This window comes from Merops nubicus, unplaced genomic scaffold (genome assembly GCF_000691845.1).
Source record: "Merops nubicus isolate BGI_N331 unplaced genomic scaffold, ASM69184v1 scaffold6150, whole genome shotgun sequence".
In the NCBI taxonomy this organism is placed as follows: Eukaryota; Metazoa; Chordata; class Aves; order Coraciiformes; family Meropidae; genus Merops; species Merops nubicus.
The window spans coordinates 18,990-39,478 of NW_008580793.1; the positions used below are offsets into that span (position 1 = coordinate 18,990).

Sequence of the window (20,489 nt, forward strand, 5' to 3'; positions counted from 1 at the left end):
AATGTGGTGTCTGTGCAGGGCCCAACCTGACATTTAAATGCAAAAAGCAAAAGGGGTGTGAGAAAATCCAGGGCCAGCCCTAACTAGCTGAGGAAGTCAGGTGCAAGCAGTGCTGCTGCACTGGAGTTCAGAAATGTCCTTTTCTGTGGCACGGGCTGTGTTCAGGGGAACAAAAGTGCAATTCTTTTGTTATGGGCAGGATGGGAACCGTAACTGAGTCTGTGTGTGGGCTGGGACAGATGCAGCTTGTTCCCCTTTTTCAGAGTCACTGAAGGGATGTTGTGAGTTCTTGAGTTTGCCAGGGAGACGGAGCGTGCCTGCAAGCGGGGAGCCTGGCACGGGCGCTGGGCTCTGAGGAGTGTGCCCCAGAAATATCAGGTTGAATATCAAATGTGGGTGAAAGGTGAGTATTTAACCGAATACCTTGAAATTTAAAGGTACTGAGGCTGCTGTGCCTCTTTTTGGTGATCGTGAGGGGATGTGTACGTGTGACTTCGGGATGTGCCCGGGGGTCGAGAGCTGCTGCAGCCACCCTGGAAAGTTCTCTGAGGGAGGGCTGTGAGTTCCAAGTCCCCTTGCCAGCACTTCTAGGGGGAAGAAATAATATTGTGAGTGTGTCTCATGCTTCCATAGCTAAGAGGAATGGGAGGAATGGGAAAGCTCGGTCCTGAGGAGTAGTTAAGCTGGTATGTGAAGGTGTTCTAAGGTTAATGTAGCGTTCATGTTTTTCCTGGTTTACTAGAAGGAGCTTCATTGTCTTGTTTCTGTTTGTAAGGATGGCATTGGGTTTTTTACCGTATAGATTGGAGCAGCTCTCCTATAAGGAAAGGCTCAGACACCTCGGCCTGTTTAGCTTGGACAAGAGAAGACTGAGAGGGGATCTCAATGCTGATCAATATCTGACGGGTTGGGGGTCAAGAGAAAGGGGCCAGAGTCTTGCCAATGGTGCTCAGCAACAGGACAAGGGGCAGTGGGCACAAACTAGAACCCAGGAGGTTCCACCTGAATAGAAGAATCTTCTTTGGTGTGAGGGTGTCTGAGCTTGGAGCAGGCTGCCCAGAGAGGCTGTGGAGTCTCCTGCTCTGGAGAGATCCCAAACCCACCTGGACACCATCCTGGGCACCCTGCTGTGGGTGAGCTGCTGGAGCAGGGGGGTTGCACGAGTTGATCTCCAGAGGTCCCTTCCAACCCCACCATGCTGGGTTTGCTTCTGTTATTTTTCTCAGACAGCTTGTCCATGTAATGTGGGAGTATAAATGGGAACAGAGTAACTTTTGTAGTGATAGTAGATTGTTGGAGAACCACTGGAAAATCTGCATGAGCCAAAACACTGCCTGCGTGTCCCATGGCAGGGACGCCACTTTATGAAGACCTCCTGGCAGGGGGCAGATGGTGAAGGATGTCATCTTGTCATTCTGCACACAAGCCAGCAGCAATGGCCTTCTTCTAGAAGGGATTTTTAAATGCCCTTGCATGGGCTGGGCTGGGCTGGGCAATGAGTGTGCTGCTGTCAGAGCAGAGCTCGTTACCTGTTCCTGGGGGTGCTTCATCAGTTCGGGTTACATCCTGAGACTTCTAGTTTGGTTTTGTTTGAACCTTGCTCCCACGTGAACGGCTGGATTTGTGTATGTGAACTTTGAGATAAATCTGTGTGCCTCTGATCTGTGTCTGGGGTGGACGTGTTTGTTTGGCTTCATCCCTCACTCCACTTTGCCCTGATGAGTGGAAGGAGTAATCCAGTCCACTGAGGCTCTGGATTCAGTGTAGGGTGGAAATGATCCTTGTGCAGAAGCACAGGGAAGTGCTGGGAGGGGCAAGAAGGGTGGTGGATGGAGGCTCAGCAGAGCTCGCCTTGCTTGGCCAGCCCTGAGATCAGACCTTGTCTACTCTAGCCCAGTTTTGCTGAGGGGTGTGGTTTAGTGGTGACCTGGCTGTGCTGAGTTAACGGTTGGACTTGATTTTGCAGGTCTCTTCCAACCAGAATGATCCTATGATTCTGTGTTTGCCACTCAGACTAACTGTTACAATTACGTATTTATGGCTTCTCTTGAAGCAGCTGAAGCTTTTAAACGTGTCCAACCTCTCTGGTCTCAAAGCAACAATTATTTTCTCCAAATACTTCATCCTGCCTTGATCATCATGCCCCTGACACTTGATGCCTGGAGCCTTTGTAAGATGTGTTTTGCTGAGCGTGTGATTTGACCTGAGCATCTGGTGTCGGGAGATGTGTGGGGATAGCTGCAGGGGGTGATTGTCCCAGCTTGGCCAAAGCAGTTGGGTGGACTTGTGGTCAGCTGCGTGTTTGTGTATCAGTGGTGGGCTGGGCTAAAACCTCTTAGTGGTTTTAGGTATTGTAATTGTTGTAGTCATGTATTGTAATGATCAACTTAATTACGCTTGTGAAAAATCTGCTCAATTACATATTTACTTTGGGGATTAGCTTTTCCCGTAAGCATTCAATATTGACTTTGGCTGAGACAGATTTTCAAGATCTGCTTCCTTCAAGAGATGACTAATATTAGATCACTTAGCACAGGAAGCTGGTTTTATCAAATAGCTGCAACTAATCATTTTGAAAGTTCCAGCTTAGTTTCGAGCATCTGTGGTTTTTCTCCCCAGCAGACAGGCTCTTCCTCCTGTCGCTCCCAACCCTCCTGAAACTTTCTGTGCTGGATGTAATTCTAGGCCCAGCCCTTTTTGGTGAGCTCTGCACACGCAGGAACTAAATACAGACTGGGAGGAGGCTGAATGTTGAGGCAACTGATGAATAATTAGTGTATTGAAATGTTAATTTTTTATTTGGATAACTTAGTAACTAAACTAAGAGTTCCCACTCCTTGCTTTCTGTCCTGCTCAATGCATTGTACAAATATGTTGTCCCATAACTCCTCTCTGTCCAGAAGCTTTTAGATACAACAACTCTGGAGCTAGATCCAGGCTCCAAACCAAGCTCTTACCTATATGGCAGGTTGGCAAGACAGTTTATGATAGAAGCTTCCAGCACAGCCAGGAGTTGAGGTAAAACAAGTTTAAATGTAGTACTATCAGGCAGATAAAAAGAAATCCTCTGTCTGCCCAGAAGCAAGAAGAGCCTGTCCTCTCCTTGTGCCATGCAACTTCTATGTGGAATTTGTTCCCCATGCTCTCAGTAGGCACATCTATTTTCTTTTCCTAACTGGCAGTAGAAATACTCCAAGCAATATTCTTTAAGGTGGAGGCAGTTCTCCCTACCGTTTTTGGGGTCATCTCCCAACTCAGACTTGAGAAGAGAAGGCTTATGGATGACCTTGTCACCATGTTCTGGCATTTAAAAGGTGGCTACAAAGAAGGTGGAGACTATTTTTACAAGGAATCAGGTGGAAAAGAAGAGAAGTAATGGGTACAAATTACTCCTGGGTAGATTCCAATTAGATAGGAGAGGAAAATTTTTCACAACAAGGACAATCAGCTGTTGGAACAATATCACCAGGGATGGTGGAGTTCCCAGCATTGAACACTGTTAAGATTTGGCTAGACAGAGTTCTGGGCCACCTCACCTAGGCTGTGTTTTTCCCTGGAAAGGTTGAACCAGATGATCCTTGAGGTCCCTTCCAACCTGTTTTTCTGTGATTTTATTATTATATCTCAGCCTGTGTGAAGCTCTCATCCTCACACTGGTTGAGAAGAAGTGGAAGGGCAGACTGATGAATGACTGTGCCCAGAGTCACTAATGGTACAAGCTTCCCCAAGTGTTTTTGGAGACCTTGGCACATGTTGACCGTGTTGAGGGATGCTGCAGTTGGGCAGTAGCTGCAGAGAAGGTGGCAAAGTTCATGGGAGACACAACTTGGGTTAGATGCTTTGCCTTTCTTCCCAAGAGAATGGGTCTTCCAAGGGACAGGTGAGTTGAGGAGTCATCTTTTCTTGTGTAGAGGAAAGCATAGTTGACGCACATGCTTTCCATGGTGGCTTTTAAACTGGGTTGGTGAATTGGGAATTATACTTGTTTAATTAAAGTTTTGATTGTGTGTTTTTCAGTAGTTGGTGCTTTTTTTTTTTTTTTTTTTAAATTTTCCTTGGAATAAGCGGTCTGGAGAGGAATTGGATTCTTCCTGCAAAAATCTACATTTATTCATAATGATCAGTTGTGAAATGGGGAAATCTGGCTTGTCTTGACCCCAAAGTTAGGTTTTTTAGCTTCCTTATGACTTTTTTGAACTTTGTGGTTCCTGCTTTTTGTAAAATAAAATAATTAAGTGCTTGGGACGTAAGTAGTGTTTTCAGCAAATTATCCTGGAGTCATCTGGTCTGTTAGTGCCCTTGAGAGTTGTACTGTTACATGTGCAAAATAAGTAACAGATCTTCCTGTTTTCCTATAAATGTGTGGAATTTTCATGAGTTTAAAGCTGTGTTTTAGACTTCAAACAGCAGTTTGGAAAATACCTGATTCTTTATGGCTGACTAAAATTTAGGGCTCTCTCCCTTCTTCCCCTCGTTCCACTTCTGAAGTTATCATAAATCTGGGAACAAAAGGAAGTTGAAATTTAACTCCCACTTGCCAAGATAAAAATCTTAATTCATTATGTTTGATTTATGGGGGAAAAAACAAAAAAAGTGTTGCTCTGCATGTATTGGTTCTTAATTCACAGGCTCTGAAAGTGCTGTCTCATGTATTTTTGAAATCAAAAGCTTTAATTTTATGACATTCTCTTGGGAATGGAGAATGGGGAAGGCAAAAGTAAGGACAGAGGAGAACTGCTCTCTTCCAAAATCAGCAGTCCTGCAAACTGCAGTCCTTCCTATCCAGGCTAAGAGCTTTGAAACAAATGGCAAATGATCCCAGAAATTGTTCCATGATTGATAGAGTTTGGTAATTTTATTAAAAGCTGTTCTAAGGCTTCTCTAAAACAATGGCACAGATTCTTTAACTTTATTGTTAAAATTGGTGGGGGAAATAATATCAAGGAAAACTTATTCAAAACCTAATTTTTACTTTTATTTTTCCTCCCCCTGTAGATTTTTTAAAAGACATCGCTAAGAAAAAGCACAATGGAGTTTTATGAGTCTACCTACTTCATCATCCTCATTCCTTCTGTGGTTATCACCGTCATCTTCCTCTTCTTCTGGCTTTTCATGAAAGAAACTTTATACGATGAAGTCCTCGCAAAACAGAAAAGGGACCTAAAGTTTCCACCTACCAAGGCTGATAAAAAGAAAATGGAGAAGAAGAAGAACAAGAAGAAAGAAGCTCAGAATGGGAACATCCACGAGTCTGACTCTGAAAGTGCACCTCGGGACTTCAAGCTGGCTGATGCCCTGAGCACAGATGAAGAGCACGTCGCTCCCGTTCCCGCGAGCGTGACCGAAGCATCCTCTGGGGTGAGAGAAAGGAAGAAGAAGGAGAAGAAGCACAAGGCCGTTCAAGATGATCACGTAACTAAGGAGTCGGAAGGATCCAAGTCTTCAGGCAAGAAAGTAGAACCAGTCCCTGTTACAAAACAGCCCACTCCACCAGCTGAATCGGCAGCAGCTAAGAAGAAGCCTGGGCAGAAGAAGCAGAAAAATGGAATGGGTATCTGATGTTGCATATGCTTCTTGCACAGAACGCCAAGACTGTGTTCTGCTCTTTGCAAGGCCACAGAGTGTCTCTCTCACAGCTCTTCTGCCTGATCTCTACGGGGCAAAGCTCACTTCTAACCTCTTCCTTTTCATGAGCTCTTGCTTTTTTTTGTCCCATTTTTCATCTGGCAGCAATGCTCTGGTTTTCCTCCTCCTGTCCTTGCTTTCTTCAGCTAAAGATTGCAGAGTGAAATGGAGTAGCTTGTCTCTCTCCTTTGGTCTATGGTTTGGCTACTTTGCTCTCAAGCTGTCAAAATTTTGATTACCTGAAAGAAGCCATTAGATGTTTGCTGTGTACGTTCTGATGTCAAGCTAGAAAACAGTGGAGGCCCAAGAGTGGTTGCCCTGATAAGGAAGGGCATCTAGAGAAACCTCACAGCAGACTGCAAAATAAATCACTAAGTGCAAGCTTAATATACAAAGAGGTGTTTGGTGGCTGATTTGTAGAAAGAAGCCCTTAGAGCTGCTTCCCTCCTGCCACTCCTCTGTAATGAATGAAACTGGTTCAGGTGTTGTAACTGAAACATCCAACCTAGAACAGACCAAAAACCATAGTCACAATCACCTGAGCCTGTCCTGATTGTATCCTCAGCAGAAGTTGACCTGTCTCAGTGTGATTCTTTGACTATGAACTGAAGTTAAAGAATAAAAATACCCAGTTTCAGAAATAAATGAAAAGTGAGGTGTTTGTGGATCACCCTTTTGAGATGCAGCATAACAGGTTTGCTGCAGGGAGAGAGGAAAAAGAACAACATTGCTGCCTGATGTGGATTTTTCTTCTTTTTCTGAAAAAAGGGAGAAAAAAGGCCCACCCACACCAACAAAAAAACCAGTATCAAATCTTGTTTGTGGGTGTGCTCTGAAAAATCTCTGTGGCATGGTTAAAACGTGGTCTGCAATCGCTGTTCTGAGGGCAGCCACAATTAACTCTTATCCTTGATTACAGGAGCTAACACCATAACCCTGCATGGTGTGTCAGCCCTGACCAGAACCTTGTCTAGCACAGGCTGTCCAAAAAAGATAACAAATTTCTCCCTAGAAGCAACTTTTACAAAAAACAGTTCCCTAATTTGAAACACTTAACTTATTTTCTGCTTCTCACAGTCCCAGTAGCTATTGGGGGTGTGTGTCTGTAAAAATATCCAAGTGGGTTCGTGGTGGGGGAATAAAATACTTCCTGCAAATGAGAAACTGATATGGGCAGCATGTGCTGCCTGCTCTGCCGTGGTAAAACCCAGGCTGGGTTTCTGAAGCTGTTCCTTGCATTGCCACATGTTCTGTGTCCTGTTAAGATGCCTGTCTGTCAAAACTCCAGGTCCTGTGGCTCTTGATTCTGCTAAACCTTCCTGTTGCTTTGGGGGTCTCATCTGCCACGGGAGGTGTGTTTGTGTACACAGATGTGTGGATAACTCTGTTCTGATTTAATATATGTGGGTTTCTCTTTTCTGGGAGTGGACTTTTACTGATTTAAAAGTGTAATAACCAAAGTGATGATGAGAATATACAGAAGAGCAGGTTGTCTTAATTGTCTATTACAGATGATCAAGATACTAAGACTGATTCTGTTGTACCTCCTGCCAAAAAGCAAGACCCAGTGCTGCTCCACCAAGAGATAAAGCAAGAAAATGTGTCAGGAAAGAAGAAACTCTCTGCAAAGAAGCAGAAAGTTGATAATGGTGAGAATACAGACTGTGACTTAGTTGAGATAAACTTGACTTTTTGCTATCCATACTTTAGTTTCTCCTCCTTTGGAAAAGAAACTCATAGAAGGATAACTTTTAATTTGAAAAAGCAGGAATTCCAGGTAGGAAAGATTGTTCACCCTGAAATACTGTTTTATTTTATGAACATCTGGTACCACTGAATGTAGGATGATGCTGTGAACCTTGCTGAGCTCCTCTGAATCCAAACATCCACGCTTTGATTGAGGAGTAATAGGCTGACTGAGAGTATAAGCTGAGCAGGCTGTAAGTTGCTGTGAGCAAGACATGTCTGGAGCTGCTGCAAACAAGACTACATTTTTTTTTTTTTTTTAGCTGGTTGCTTTGACCACGTTCCTCTCTTATTGTCCTTTTGTTAGCTAGCTGTGGGTCCAACATAAACTGCTCATCTTTGCTGTCAAGGCCCTTACTGTTCGTCACCCCTCGTTCTCTGCCAAGATGCTGTTTCTTGTCTCCTCTTGGCTCAGTGTGCCTCTGTGTTTGTTTTTTTTACAATGAGTGCCCTTGTGCCTGTGGTTCTTGGGAAGAGTGTGACCATGAAGTTCTGTGAGGCCACCTTGTTAGCTTCTCAAAACTCATCTTTACTGGGACAGCTACGAAGAGGTTGGTGGCCCGTGGACTGCTCCTGGAGCAGACAACATTGGTCACCTTTTCTTTTATATTTTGGTCAGGTCATCAGGGTCCAAATCAGTCAGACCAGGGTGGGATTCCAAGTTGTGTGAGATTCCTGTATGTTCTAACAGTGGAAAAACCTTCACACTATTCCTGGAAAAAAAACTGCTGAGAAACCTGGGATGTGATTGCCTTTTGTGGATGTTCCTCTGCTTTTCATTGCCCTTTATTGAGGGGCAATTTTATGGACCACAGACTCATCTGTGTCAGTACCAGCTCAGCCAGCATTAAAGCAAAGCTGTTGGTGCTACATGGGAACAGCTCATGCATTATTTGAATGCAAGCTGTTTGCTTTTAAAGCCACCTCTCCAAAACAACTGAGCAAAAATTAGCTTCAGTGGGTGTCCAAATGGGCCAAAACAATAGTCTGGGGGTTTCAGATGTTACTTACTCTGTGAAATGCCTCATTGATATCAAATAGACTTTGAAAGGAGAGGAATAAAATGAAAAGGGGATGTTAATAAGGAGAAGGGAAAAGGTGAGGGTGGTAACTATATTCAGTGGTGGGTATTTCTGCTTGAGGAGAGCTCTCCTGAGCTTGCAGTGCACCTGCAGGTGTTTGCTGGCTGCTGAAGTGGAAGGACTCTAGCAGGTGACATAAAAGGTCCATCTGGCCTCTTCTGCTCCTTAACAGCAGCCAGAATACAGAAGTGTTTTATAACTGGCTCTCTGGCAGCCAGGAGTGCTTATTCATCCTGTGCTGATGCCCAAAGCTTTGTGTCCCACCCAGTTCCTCCTCTCTCTGCTCTGCCGTGTGGCATCTGTTGCCCACCAGCCCTTCAGGCTGGGCTGGCTGGGTCAGTGAGCTTTCCTCCTGTGATGTGGCTCTGTGCATCTCTTGCATACCTCAGGCAGCATGGACCAGGATCTGAGGAGCTGGGCAAACAGCAAATCCAGCTTTGTTTCTGGCCTTATCCGTTGGCCCTGGTCTGTCACTCTTCCTCGCCCCATCCCTGCTTTTGTCTCAGCAGCATGGGCTGAAAGGCTCTTTGGAGAGAGGCTGATCCTCCCCACGTTTGTGGTGCTGTGTGAATGGAGACCTGAGGTCAGTCAGTACCTCTGGGTACCTCTCTGAATATTAACGATGCCTAAAGCCTGCTCTGACAGATGAGAGGTCTTCATTAAGGGCAGTTGAGTCTGCATGTGAAATAAGCTTGTTTGCTGTCCCTACCACATGTTCTGTTCACAAGTGATGTAACCTGGGTGCAAATGCTGGCAGCAAGGCACTAGCTTTGAGCAGAGTAGAGACAAAGGACTTCCCTCATACTTGAGGGATGCTGAATGATTTCATCCAAAGCCACAAGTAAACCAGTCTCATTGATGCTATGTGGAACTTTCTCATTAAAGTGAAATGAAAGTCAAAATGTAAAGGTGGTTCTCTGCTACTTGTTAAAATGCTAAAAGGCAGCTTTGGAAATAGAAATTTAATTGAAGCTATTAAATTACTATGCATTGGAGACCTTTATTTAATGAACTAACTTGAAGAGGTTTAATGAGTTAAGCTGGGAAGGATAACAGAAATAGAGTATCACTAACTGTTGAGGTTGGAGGTGCTTTAATCCAACTCTCCTGTATGTTATGCACCTTTTCTAAAAATGCTGACATTAATTATTAGAAAGCTTTAACCCATCCTGTGGACTTCTGATTACAGTTTTGGTGGATGAACCTCTTATTCAACCAACTACTTATATTCCTTTGATGGATAATTCTGATGTTGGCACTTTGGGAAAGCGAGAAGCAGTCGAAGTTACAAAACAAAATGTGAATGAGGGGATCCAGAAGAGCAGTGGCAAGAAACTGAAGAATGAAACAGATAAAGGTAAGAAACTGATTGTGCAGCCTGTCTCTGGGATAGCCTGCTTGCACACCTCAACAGGGGAAACATGCTCTGTGTGTGAGGAGGGCAGTCCTCCCTTATTGAAGAGGAAGAAGTGATTGGAGGCAGACATTTGTGGCTGCAGGACGCTGTTTGTTCTTGTCTGTGTTTGTTTCTCCCCTGTTGTTGGCACTGTTGAAAGAGCTTTTGGGCTTTTCCTTTTAATGCTGACTGTAGGCTTTTGTCCTCTCAGTGAGCAAACGGGTGATCACAGACCACACAGATGCATGTGAGTTTTACAGTAGATAGTTCAGGCATCCCTGACAGTGATGGGCTCTGGAGCTTTCAGTACAGGCTGCTGGAGTCTGCTTGAGACTGCAAGTGCAGCTCTAAGGCTCTTCATGGAGCTAGCTGGGGCTGACTGGCCAGTGTGTACCTCTGAGTGCAGCACAGAGTTACCTGAAGCAAATTGCTGGTGGAGATTGTCTGGCTGTTTCCAGCAAGACTTTGAATTTTCCTTTTAATGCAGCTGGGACAGGGGAGCTTCCTTCAGACTCTCCCGCAGATCCCTGGAGTCATTTATCAGCCTTGTCTCACCCTGAAACTTTAAATAGGCCTGCTCAAAACGTGCTAGACTTACTAAGCCATGAGGTGAGACCCTCAAGTTTGGGGGCAGCCAGCAAGGAGAAGCCAGGTGAGGGAGCAGTGGTTCTCAGCTCAGGCTCATGCAGAAGGCTGGCTCTCCAACACTGAGTGGTTACTCACTGCACTCCTTGTGACCCTTCTTTTTAGACTTCTAAAATGCTCACTCAAAAGCTTCCTGGCAACTCTTTTTGGTGTCTGGATTGGATTCCCACTTGCCTGAGGCTCCTTGAGTGCTTCTAGCTCAGTGGATGTGTTCTACTGCCCTGCAGCATCAAAGCCTCTCACCTGCACCCGTCCCCTCTCATTTCCTCTGCAAGCTGTAACCTTCTATGTGAGCTCCTAATTCTCCTCTGTCAGCTGGGATTTGCCCTCCCAAGATGAAATCTTCCCCTATTCTAACTGTAAGCTTCTTGGATGCAAGGGCAAGGTCTTCCCATCTTCAGGAAGCACAGGGCTCAGGCTGGTCCAGGCCAAGCTGCTGTAGATTCCCAGCTAACCAGACTGTGGTCTCAGGATTTTGGCATATTCCTGGTAACAGCATCACTGGTGATGTCAGTGCAGCACTGATGTGAAGTCCGTGGCCAAGACTAAGTTGGATTTAGGAGCAGCAGAGAGTGTGCTGGAATTTCTCAGCACTTCCCCCACCTCTCTGTGCTCTGCTATTCAGTGATTTCTTTTTATGCTCAATAATTTCTGTTGGGGGCTTAGTGTCACTACCACCTCCTCAGTCTTCATTTATTTTTTAAGCTCTAGAAGTGTCTGGCTTTGTGTGGCTTGGTTTCAATGGCACGTTTAGCACCTGTGGGGAGAAACCTGAATCCTTCTCCACGAATTTTGGAATACTTTCTGAATCAAGCATCACTTTTAAGCTTTTTTTAATTATTATTATTTGCTTCAATCCCTTCACATGCTTTTGTGCACTGTAGAATATTTGACAGAGATGCTGGATGCCTTGGTCTTGTGCTTCCATCTGCTGAAGTTAGAGGGCCACCTCATGACCTGTGTACCTGGGTTTTTATATGAATTATGTTTTTTGTTCCTGTTGGAGTGTAGTTCAGTTAAACTTTTTCCTTGTTTGTGTCTTTTTTAAACACTTAGCCTTTAAGAGAGATCTTACTGGTTGATCTTCCTACTGCTGAACTCCTCCTGCAGCAGTTCATTTCCAAACTTAGACTGAGGAAATATTTTTCTGTTTTTCATATATTGTAGTCAAAAATGTGCCAGTTCTTAAATTCATCACCTTGTCATTTGCATATTGCTTGTGGAGCCAGGCTGTCCTTTAAATTGAGAATTCAGTTTGAATTACTGTCATAATACACTAGAAAGGACTCAAGTTTTCACATTTATGCTATTTTTTTCCCCCAAAGTCTGTGTTATGCTTTGTCTTCTTGTTAGCAATGCTATAAATGTTACCAACTGTACAAACAAAGTGGTGGGATTTTTTTCCCAAAACTATCAACTGGCAGATTGTTATCAGGTTTAAACTGGAGAGGAGATGTTTTTACTGAACGTTTGTGACCTCTTGCTTCTTGGCATTTCAGACTGAAATTAAATATAAAGCATAATGATAGCCCATCACATGCTGTTTTGAGGCAAAATAAATAATTCTGTATGGGGTCCAAAGTAAATACATCCTCCCATCTGTGTTGCAGAGAATGCTGAAGTAAAATTTAAAGACTTTGTCATGGGCCTGAAGAACATGATCTTCACTGAAGATGAGGCCCGTTGTGTAGTGGAGGTGTTGAAGGAGAAATCCAGTGCAGTTCATGATGTCTTGCAAAAGGTGAGTGACAGTGGAGGGTGGGGGGAAGGAAGACTATTAAATAAGCCCAAATTGGAAGAGCTGCTGCCAAATTAGCTGTATCAACGTTCTGTTAGGACTTGTGCATTCTGTCTTTGGAAGACTTTTTTCAGCTGGTATGTGCTTGCTTGGCATGCAGAAAGCAGTTGTCAGATGTCTGTGTGCTGCCATCTGCTCTCCCATGGGCTGCCTGAGCTGGCTGGTGGCTTTTGATCTCTCGTAAAGAGCAGACAGGACCGTGGAGAATGAAGGTACACAAGGTGGGGTGGCTGCTGCAGCTGATGTGTGTGTGTGTGTGTGTGTGTGTGTGTGTGTGCTCACAGGTGCTGGCAGGGGGGAAGGCTGTCTGGTGACATTTCAGGAGTGATCTTTCACAAATATAAACAGGATGAACTAGAGTAGAAATTAACAGAAAGCTGCTGTGGCTCTGTGTTTGATCAGCTAAATTCTTTTTTTTGTTTTTTTTTGCAAGTGTCTCCATCTTATGAATCTGTAACTTGTAGTCTGTTGACTTTTTGGGATATTTTTCACAGGGGTGATTCAGGTTTGGAAGAGACCTCTTGGAGTTTGTAGTCCAGCCTCTTCCTTGAAGCAGGTTCAACTCTGAGGGATCTAAACCTGAGCAGACTGCTCAGGGATTTGGCCAGTCTGGCTTAAAACCTTCAGGAACTGAGACTGCACAACCCCCCTGGGCAACTTCTGCCAGTGCTCAGAAGTTCTCTTTTAATTTTTCCTGTTAAGACAGGGGAAAATGGTGACCACCAGTATCTTAAAAATGTCTGCTCCTCGTAATGACTCATTATGATTGACACTGTGCTTGCAACATCCTGTTTGTCACACTGGAAGTCTTGCAATTCTGTATTCTTCTGCAGATGGGGTACCAGAACAGGAATGCAGAACTGGGTATGTGCCAGTTCAGTGAATGCAACCCAGTAGCACATCACCCAGTTGGAGTTGGAATGGACTTCAGGAGTCCATGCAGTCCAACCACCTGCTTAAAGCAGACTCAACGTTGAATTTGGAGCAAACTGCTCGGGGATTTGTCTCACTGGGTCTTGAAAACCTAAGGGCAGAAACTTCATTTTCTTTCTGGGCCCTTGTTTCAGTGCTCGACGGAAAACCCAGTAGTGCTGCACTTGCAATGGTCTTGCCTGTTTTATTTGGAAGAGCAGCCAGATTCCTTGATGTATTTTTTCCTTTAAAAGGAAGGTTTTATGGTAAAGCTGAACCTGTAGGATCAAAATGGGTTCATGGGTTTGTATACAACCAAAAAAATGTAGATTTCTGTAAGTGGAAATGTGAATATTTTCCTCTGTGTAGCTCATGTGAGACGCTCTCACTGTGGTTTGTACTGCATACCTAGACAACACCACCAAAGGAGAACTTCCAAACAAGTTCAGAGTGCATTTATGGGACTAAGAGTTGTTTACTTCTTCAGTTACCAGACTTCATTGAGTGAAGGCTGAGAATAACCCTTTAGAAAACTTGCCTGTCACTGAAGTTATTTTTAGGACAAGTATGCAAGTGGCAGGACCATGGAGATTGCTCCTGTAGTTTTGGCTTGCTGTATTGTCTCTGAAACTTTGTGTGTCAGCAGAAACATAATTATACCAACTGGAGGCTCTCCTGTGAAGTGGAAGGAGAGACCAGATCAGTGTTCCCTTCTTCCCTTTGTAGTGAGATATCTCAAGAGATTAAGCTGGTTGGATTATACCTGCTTTGAGTGTGGCTTGGACCAGGTAGTCTTGGAAGTCCCTTCCAACCTCAATCACTGAATGATTCAGCATCTCTGCATCTTCTTCCTTTATTTCCCTTAATGGCTGTTCTTCGTTTTCCCCAGTGCCACCACAGCAGCTCTCTCCACCATGGAAGCACCTTAAGAGCCCATTTATTTATCTTAATTGTTTTTCCTGCATTGGAAGCTGTCTAATGAAATGGGCAGTGTAGGACCCATTAGCAGCAGAATTGGGCACTGGTGGTGCCACGTAGCCCATGATTTGGGGGCAGGAGGGAATGTTTCTTTCTCTCAAGCTCGCTCCACTGTGTGCTATGAAGTACAGCTGTCATGTGTGGTCACTTTTCTGTCCCTTTGCTGCAGGCCTGCAAGGCTGAGTCGGCTGCAGCTGCACATCAGCTACAAGACAAAGAGAAGATGCTCGCTGCCATGAAGGAGGAGGCAGCCCTTGCAAAGGAGCAGTGCAAGCAGCTCACCCAGGTAAATATAGGGAGGTTCAGGTGTAGAGAAAGCAGTGGGAGAGGAGCAGGGGCTTGTTGGACTAGCAGCCAGCAAGTGCTGGTTTACCAAGCTTAGTAGAAATTGAGTTGTGTAACTTCTTATGTTGGGAAAGCCTACTGAGACACTATGTTTGGTTTTATAATGCTGTTAATGTATTTATGCAGAGTTATTTTCCAGTAGCTCTTCTGGAGAGTTCATTTACTGTGACTTTTAAGCTGAGACTAGTTTTCTTTTCAAAAGGCTACTTCAAAACCACTTTGTGAGCATAATATGGTTTTGTGGATGCAAATATTAAAGCCTTTTCTGCATGGCAGTTTTAATTTGGTACATGTTCTAGAAATTCACATGCTTGTATGCTTCTAGGCACAACAATCACCAGTCTTCAAGGAGGAAGCTACAGAAAATGTAGACTGCCTGCTTAGCCCCTTGAGTTGCAGCTCTGATTGCTTTAGACTTACAGGGATGCTGATGCACCACTGTCAAAACCAGTTTATGGAACTGGTTAAGGTTTTATAGTAAAGGTTTCAGAGGAAAGCAGTAACAGTAGAAAAAGTGATTAGGGAGATGTGGAGCAGACTTCCAGGGGAGGATTCTTAGGAACATTAGGATGTTAGGCTTGGGAAGGTCACATTGAGGGACAAAAGTTGGGCACAGAAAGCTGGGTGACTAAGGATGGGAGTAGAGTGGCCAGCAGATGTGGGAATTGGGAGCTTTGGCAGATGAGAAGGGAAGAAGAGAGTGGGTGTTGTGTGAGCTCCTGGCAGGGCACAGGCAGGTGTTTGTGGGTGGGATCTGGACCTTTAGGATTAGTTAATGTAGGGAGAAAGACTTGTGCTGTGTTTGGGGCACAAATTCTGGCCCAGGACTGCAGGATGATGGAGGGGGAGGTATCTGCTGCTAAGAAGCAGAGGGAGTGAATGAAGGGGCCTGGGTGTGGGGGAAGCTGATGGGATTGGGAAAAACATCTACAAAGTGGTGCTTGTGAAGGCAGGGCTGGAGCTGTGGAGAAGTAGAGGTCATCAGGGGGGTTTGCCATCAAGATTGGAGGAGGAAGGGGAGGAGGAGAAATAAATGGACATTCCTGAAAGCTTGGAGAAAGTTGCTGCAGCACTGAAGTGTTGGGATAAACCAGGGAAAAAGGGCAGTTTGACTCTCACCTTCTGATTAAGCTGTTTCTCTGAAAACACAGCCAAAAGCTATGCAGGGCCTTTTAAGGTGCAGAGATGTTCCTGCAGGGGTGTTGATAAAGATGATAACTGGAGAGGATAAATGAGAGCAAGAGGTGCCTGACCCTGGAGGTATTTGGCAAAACACAAGCTAGGTGAAAGTTAATCCTCCCAGGACCTCTGGCACTGCCTTGACAGGGTAGCTGGGTTAGTGAGGACTGCAGATGGATGGGGTAGAAGGAAGCTACTCTGTGTGCTGGTGCCCTTTCTGCTGCATCTTAGCAGCTGCAAATACAGTGGAGAAAACTTTGTGTCAAGCTGTTTATGCTATATTTGCATAAGTGACTTAAAACTATTGAAGTGACAAGCTCCTAAATGCCTCTGTGAACAAACATGTGCTTGGGAACTCCTGTCACTTACTTCATTCTGGGGCAAGAGCCTACTGAAGCTAGGAGGTTGGTTCTAAAAGAGAGAATAACTTTTATTTAAATTAAAATGTGGGGGGGAAAAACGCTCTAATTACTCTGAAGAGATGGAAGGCATTCAGGCTAATAATTTAGTGTACTTAAATGATGTGTCAGGGCTCCTTGGCACTGTAAGGAGCTGTGTAGCTGGAGACACCTGAAGCTTAGATGGTACAAATACCTCATCCTGTGATGGGAGCTTGCTGAAAGCTGGACTTGGTGCTTTTGCATACTAGAACAAGTGCATTTTTATTGCAGAAGAGCAGCATTATGGATTTCTCAGGTGCCTGGGTTGAATTACTGGCTAATAAATGATTAATCTAAATAGCTTTCAAATGGAAATACATGTTGCTATAATATGGCATCATGCTGGTGGGATTCAGGGCTTCTCTGGCTGGTGCTGGGTACTAATAGCTCATTTCCTCCAGCAAAACTGTTGGCTCTGCAACCTGCTACAAAGCAATTATTTGCTCTGAAATGCTGTTATTTTGCTACAGTTCTGTACCTGCATCCTTTGGTTTTGCTAAACTTGGGGTGAAAATCTAAGCTCTGCCCTGTGTGATACCTGTGATTGATAACCTTGGGACTCTCTGTCATTTGGCCAGGCTTGATAGAAATAAGAGTGCAGCTCTTCTGAGACAACAATCAGTGCTTAAATTGGCAAAGTTCTTTTACTACATGTGAAATTCTCCTGACCCTAAATCTTCATAAAGGTGCTGGAAGTGAGGTCAGGTCTCACTCTGTAATTTCTCTGAGCGGAGATTGATGCTGGCTGTGGTTTGATACACTTCCTGTGATTTTTACTTATCTGACACCACTGACTATTAGACCCTAGAAGGGAGCAGTAGATGACTTCTTTCCCTTTTCCCTTTTCCCTCTCATTTCCCCCGAAGGAGCTGGTTGCAGAAAAGGAGGTGAATGGTTTGCTCACAGCAAAAATGCGAGAGCGCATCAACACCCTGGAGAAGGAGCACAGCACCTTCCAGAGCAAAATACATGTTAGCTACCAAGAATCTCAGCAGATGAAGATAAAGGTGAGTGCTCTGCCAGAACTGTTCAGGTTGATGTTCATCCCTGAGCAGGTCAGTGCTGAGAAGTCATTGGTTTAGCGAGGATGCAGCATTTGGTGTTTGGAAACAGAGAAATTGGCTTCATTCATTACCTTGAGCCCTGAATGCAGTGTGGTGGTAGAACATGTCTGCATGAGGGTGGGAGCCTTTGGGGCCATTTTCTGACTTAAAAGGAAGACAAGATGTTCTCATAGGTGACTTTAGTAGTCTGTAAAAGACCAGTGCTAGCTACACTGCCTGCATCTGATCTAGTTACTTTTCCTCCATGGTATTCTGCTGAAATGTTACTCAATGCCAAGTGTAAAAACTAATTGAAATACTCAACTTGAGAGACACTAATGCTGATGATCATTTACCAGCTGATAAATCTCATTTTTTAAATTCTAGTAGAGTGACAACATAACATAATATACAAGAAATACCATTGCCTGGGGGAGTGCTTTGCTGAAAACATTTGAAGGGTTGACACGTGCTTTGCTTTTTTTTTTTAAGACCTTTGTTACTCTCTCTCTTGAAGTTGTGTTATAAGCAGCAACCTCAGAAGGATTAAAGATCAAATTAAAAACTTTGTTACAGTTTTCTAAGAAAAATGGCCTCTCTCATACCAACTTTGGTGCTTAAATTTCACATTTCAATATTTTCTTCCTATATACATGTCACAGCATCAAGCCCAGCATGTGAATTTTATAGCTTTAATACTCTATCTGCTGTCTTGGCACTCTGGAGATTAGCATCTCTGCTACTATTCTGGAGCAGAACTATCTTCTCTTGAGCAGAGACAGCTTCCTTTGAACTTGCACAGACAACTGCACGATGACAGCATCCTTTTGCTGGCTGGGGAGGATAGAGGAGATCTGGGCATGACTGGAGAGCTTTTGCAAACGCTGCTGGTGCAAGAAAAGCTGGAGAAAGGATGAGCAGAGGAGCCTGTGCTCTGATTCTGCTCCCCCTGCTGATGTTCTGTAGCATTGCAAAGAAGCTGAAACTTAACTGGCAAAGCTTCCAATTACCACAGAATCACAGCACCTATTGTGTTGGGAGGGACCTCTTAAAGCCCATCTAGTCCAACCCCCTGCAGGGAGCAGGGACATACCCAAATAGAGCAGGTTGCTCAGAGCCCCGGCCAACCTCACCTGGAATGGTTCCAGGGATGGTTTTTGTGCCTCTGCTTCTGTTGAGAACTTGCATATCTGTTAGCATTTAAAAAACAAACAAAAAACCCCACAACAAACCCACAACTCCTCAAGAAACATCCAAGGACCAGCTTGTTCCATACAAGTTGGTGCTGAGCTGGAGGTGGCTGCCCTACAAGGGACTGCTTTCTCCTGCTGTGGTTGTTAACAAACGTTTAGATTTTTTTTTTTTAATGTACAAAATCCTTACTGGTGAGTCAGCCAGTTGATGAAACTGGGTCTTGGAAATGGTGTCAGCCATACTTTTGAACTGGCACTGGTGGAGGAAGACATTAGTATAGTTCTGTGTGCTTGAGGATCTTCCAAGCAGGCTGTTGGGCTGTAAGACCAGCTATGCTGTCATCTGCATATGCAGAGTCCCTTTGTTTTCCTTTGAATCCTTAACTTGGAATGTTAATTCACAGTACATCTATTTTAATATGCTGATATCCAGCTATTGAGAAGCATCTAAAGCTATACAGCTGAACAATTGTGTCCTAAAAAACACTTGTGGTCTTAAACAAAAAAGATTGCATTGATAAATAGGTTAATAGGTTTGTATAAAAGGAAATCGGTGATTTCACTTGAGCACAGTTTAACCTGAGTGGGTGTGTGAGGAAGGGTGTAAAGCTGCCCCTCTCCCAAAAAATCCACTTAGCTTTACTTACTTATTGTTATACCTTACCTCCTGTTACGAATTGTTGGAGTTTTTTTATTGCTCCCAAGTTTCAATTTTTTTGGAATTGATCTTTCTTTCCCCATCAGTTCCAGCAACTTCGTGAACAGATGGAGGCAGAAATAAGCCACCTGAAGCAGGAAAACGGTATCCTGAGAGATGCTGTCAGTACTTCTACCAATCAAATGGAGAGCAAGTATGTTAGCAGCTCCTTGGAGCTCTGTGTGGTTTTTAAGCTTTCCCTGAAGAGTTGTTATGGCTTCTGCTCCTTTTTGTTTCCATCTCCTTGGCTGTCTCTGAATTTGTGGTTAATCTAGGAACACATATTTTTGGGCTGGGGAGGTAGCTGTTTGTGTTTGCATTGAGCCAAGGCTTTCAAAACAGGTAACTGTCTCTTGTCAGTTTGGAGCCTGAGATTTAGGAGGGTGGGTGCTGAGGCTTTAATAGGAAGCAGCACAGAGGTGCTCAGCCACAGTTGGTAGTTTTGGTGGGGTAGGTTTCTTTTCCCCTGGGGCTTTAGGAGAGGTGCTGATGCTGGTCTCTTGGGAGAGCAACAGCTCTAAAATTATAAATCAGTTTTGCAATAAGGTAAAAAAAAAAAAAAAACCACCCTGCAGTTCATGATGCTACTGGGGGAGCACTTGGATTTGTCTGCTGGTGTTGTGAATGTTTGTAGAAACAAAAAGGCATCTCAAGATTTAGTCTTTTGTGAGATATGAGTTAGGCTGCCCCTGGGCTGGCAGAGAGGACTCTGTGTGTTGTGATAAAAGCTGAGTGCCCTGGTGAGGGTGCACAGTCAGCCAGATGGGCTTCTGCCTACAGAAAACAAACCCAATGCCTTCTATGCTCTCAGATATTTGTTACTGTTGGAGACCAGAAGGTCAGAGCCACTGTCAGGACTTGGAAAGGACTCTGTATCTTCCTCTTCTGGCTACACTGTTCTGCAGAGATGCTGCTTCTGTGGGGACCTTTCTGTCAGCAGCTCCTGCACTGCCAGAAGCAGCTCAGCAGAGGCTTGTTCTGCTCCCTGCACGTATCCTTCCAGAACAGGTTGATAGGAGTGCTCAGAAAAGGGTACTGCTACCCTGATTTTAGGTGTCCTGTTTGTAGAAATGAAGCATGATTATCTTGTACACAATTATCTTGAAAAATCCTTCATTCAGGCAAACATGAGATAAAAATAAGATGCTTTTTATTTGCTTAGACACAGAGGAGAGCCTTTTAAAATTCTTCCTTTGGGCAATACAAATGCATCTTCTCTCCCTAAGTGAGAGAGTGCATTAGATACCTTCATAAACTAATAGATGAGTCAAGGCCAGGAGGCAACATATAGTCTGAAGAGATGTGCAGTTTGTCCAGGAGGGAATAGTCTTGAATAAGTCTGAGATCAATAATCCTTTATGGAAAGAGGAAAGGAATATGAATTTGAATGCAAGACCTTTCTTTCTGCTG

General features: G+C 44.2%; 1 protein-coding gene across 1 annotated transcript in view; it reads left to right on the top strand.

Annotated features, from left to right (window-relative positions):
* The first annotated feature begins 5,028 nt into the window (after positions 1–5,028).
* KTN1 (kinectin 1 (kinesin receptor)) overlaps positions 5,029–20,489 on the top strand; it is a 55,039-nt gene continuing 39,578 nt past the window's right edge. The window contains exons 1-7 of the mRNA XM_008939335.1: positions 5,029–5,551; positions 7,137–7,274; positions 9,643–9,810; positions 12,105–12,235; positions 14,352–14,468; positions 17,013–17,153; positions 19,127–19,233. Of these exons, the coding sequence (XP_008937583.1) occupies positions 5,029–5,551; positions 7,137–7,274; positions 9,643–9,810; positions 12,105–12,235; positions 14,352–14,468; positions 17,013–17,153; positions 19,127–19,233 (1,325 nt within the window). The remainder of the gene's footprint in view (positions 5,552–7,136; positions 7,275–9,642; positions 9,811–12,104; positions 12,236–14,351; positions 14,469–17,012; positions 17,154–19,126; positions 19,234–20,489) is intronic.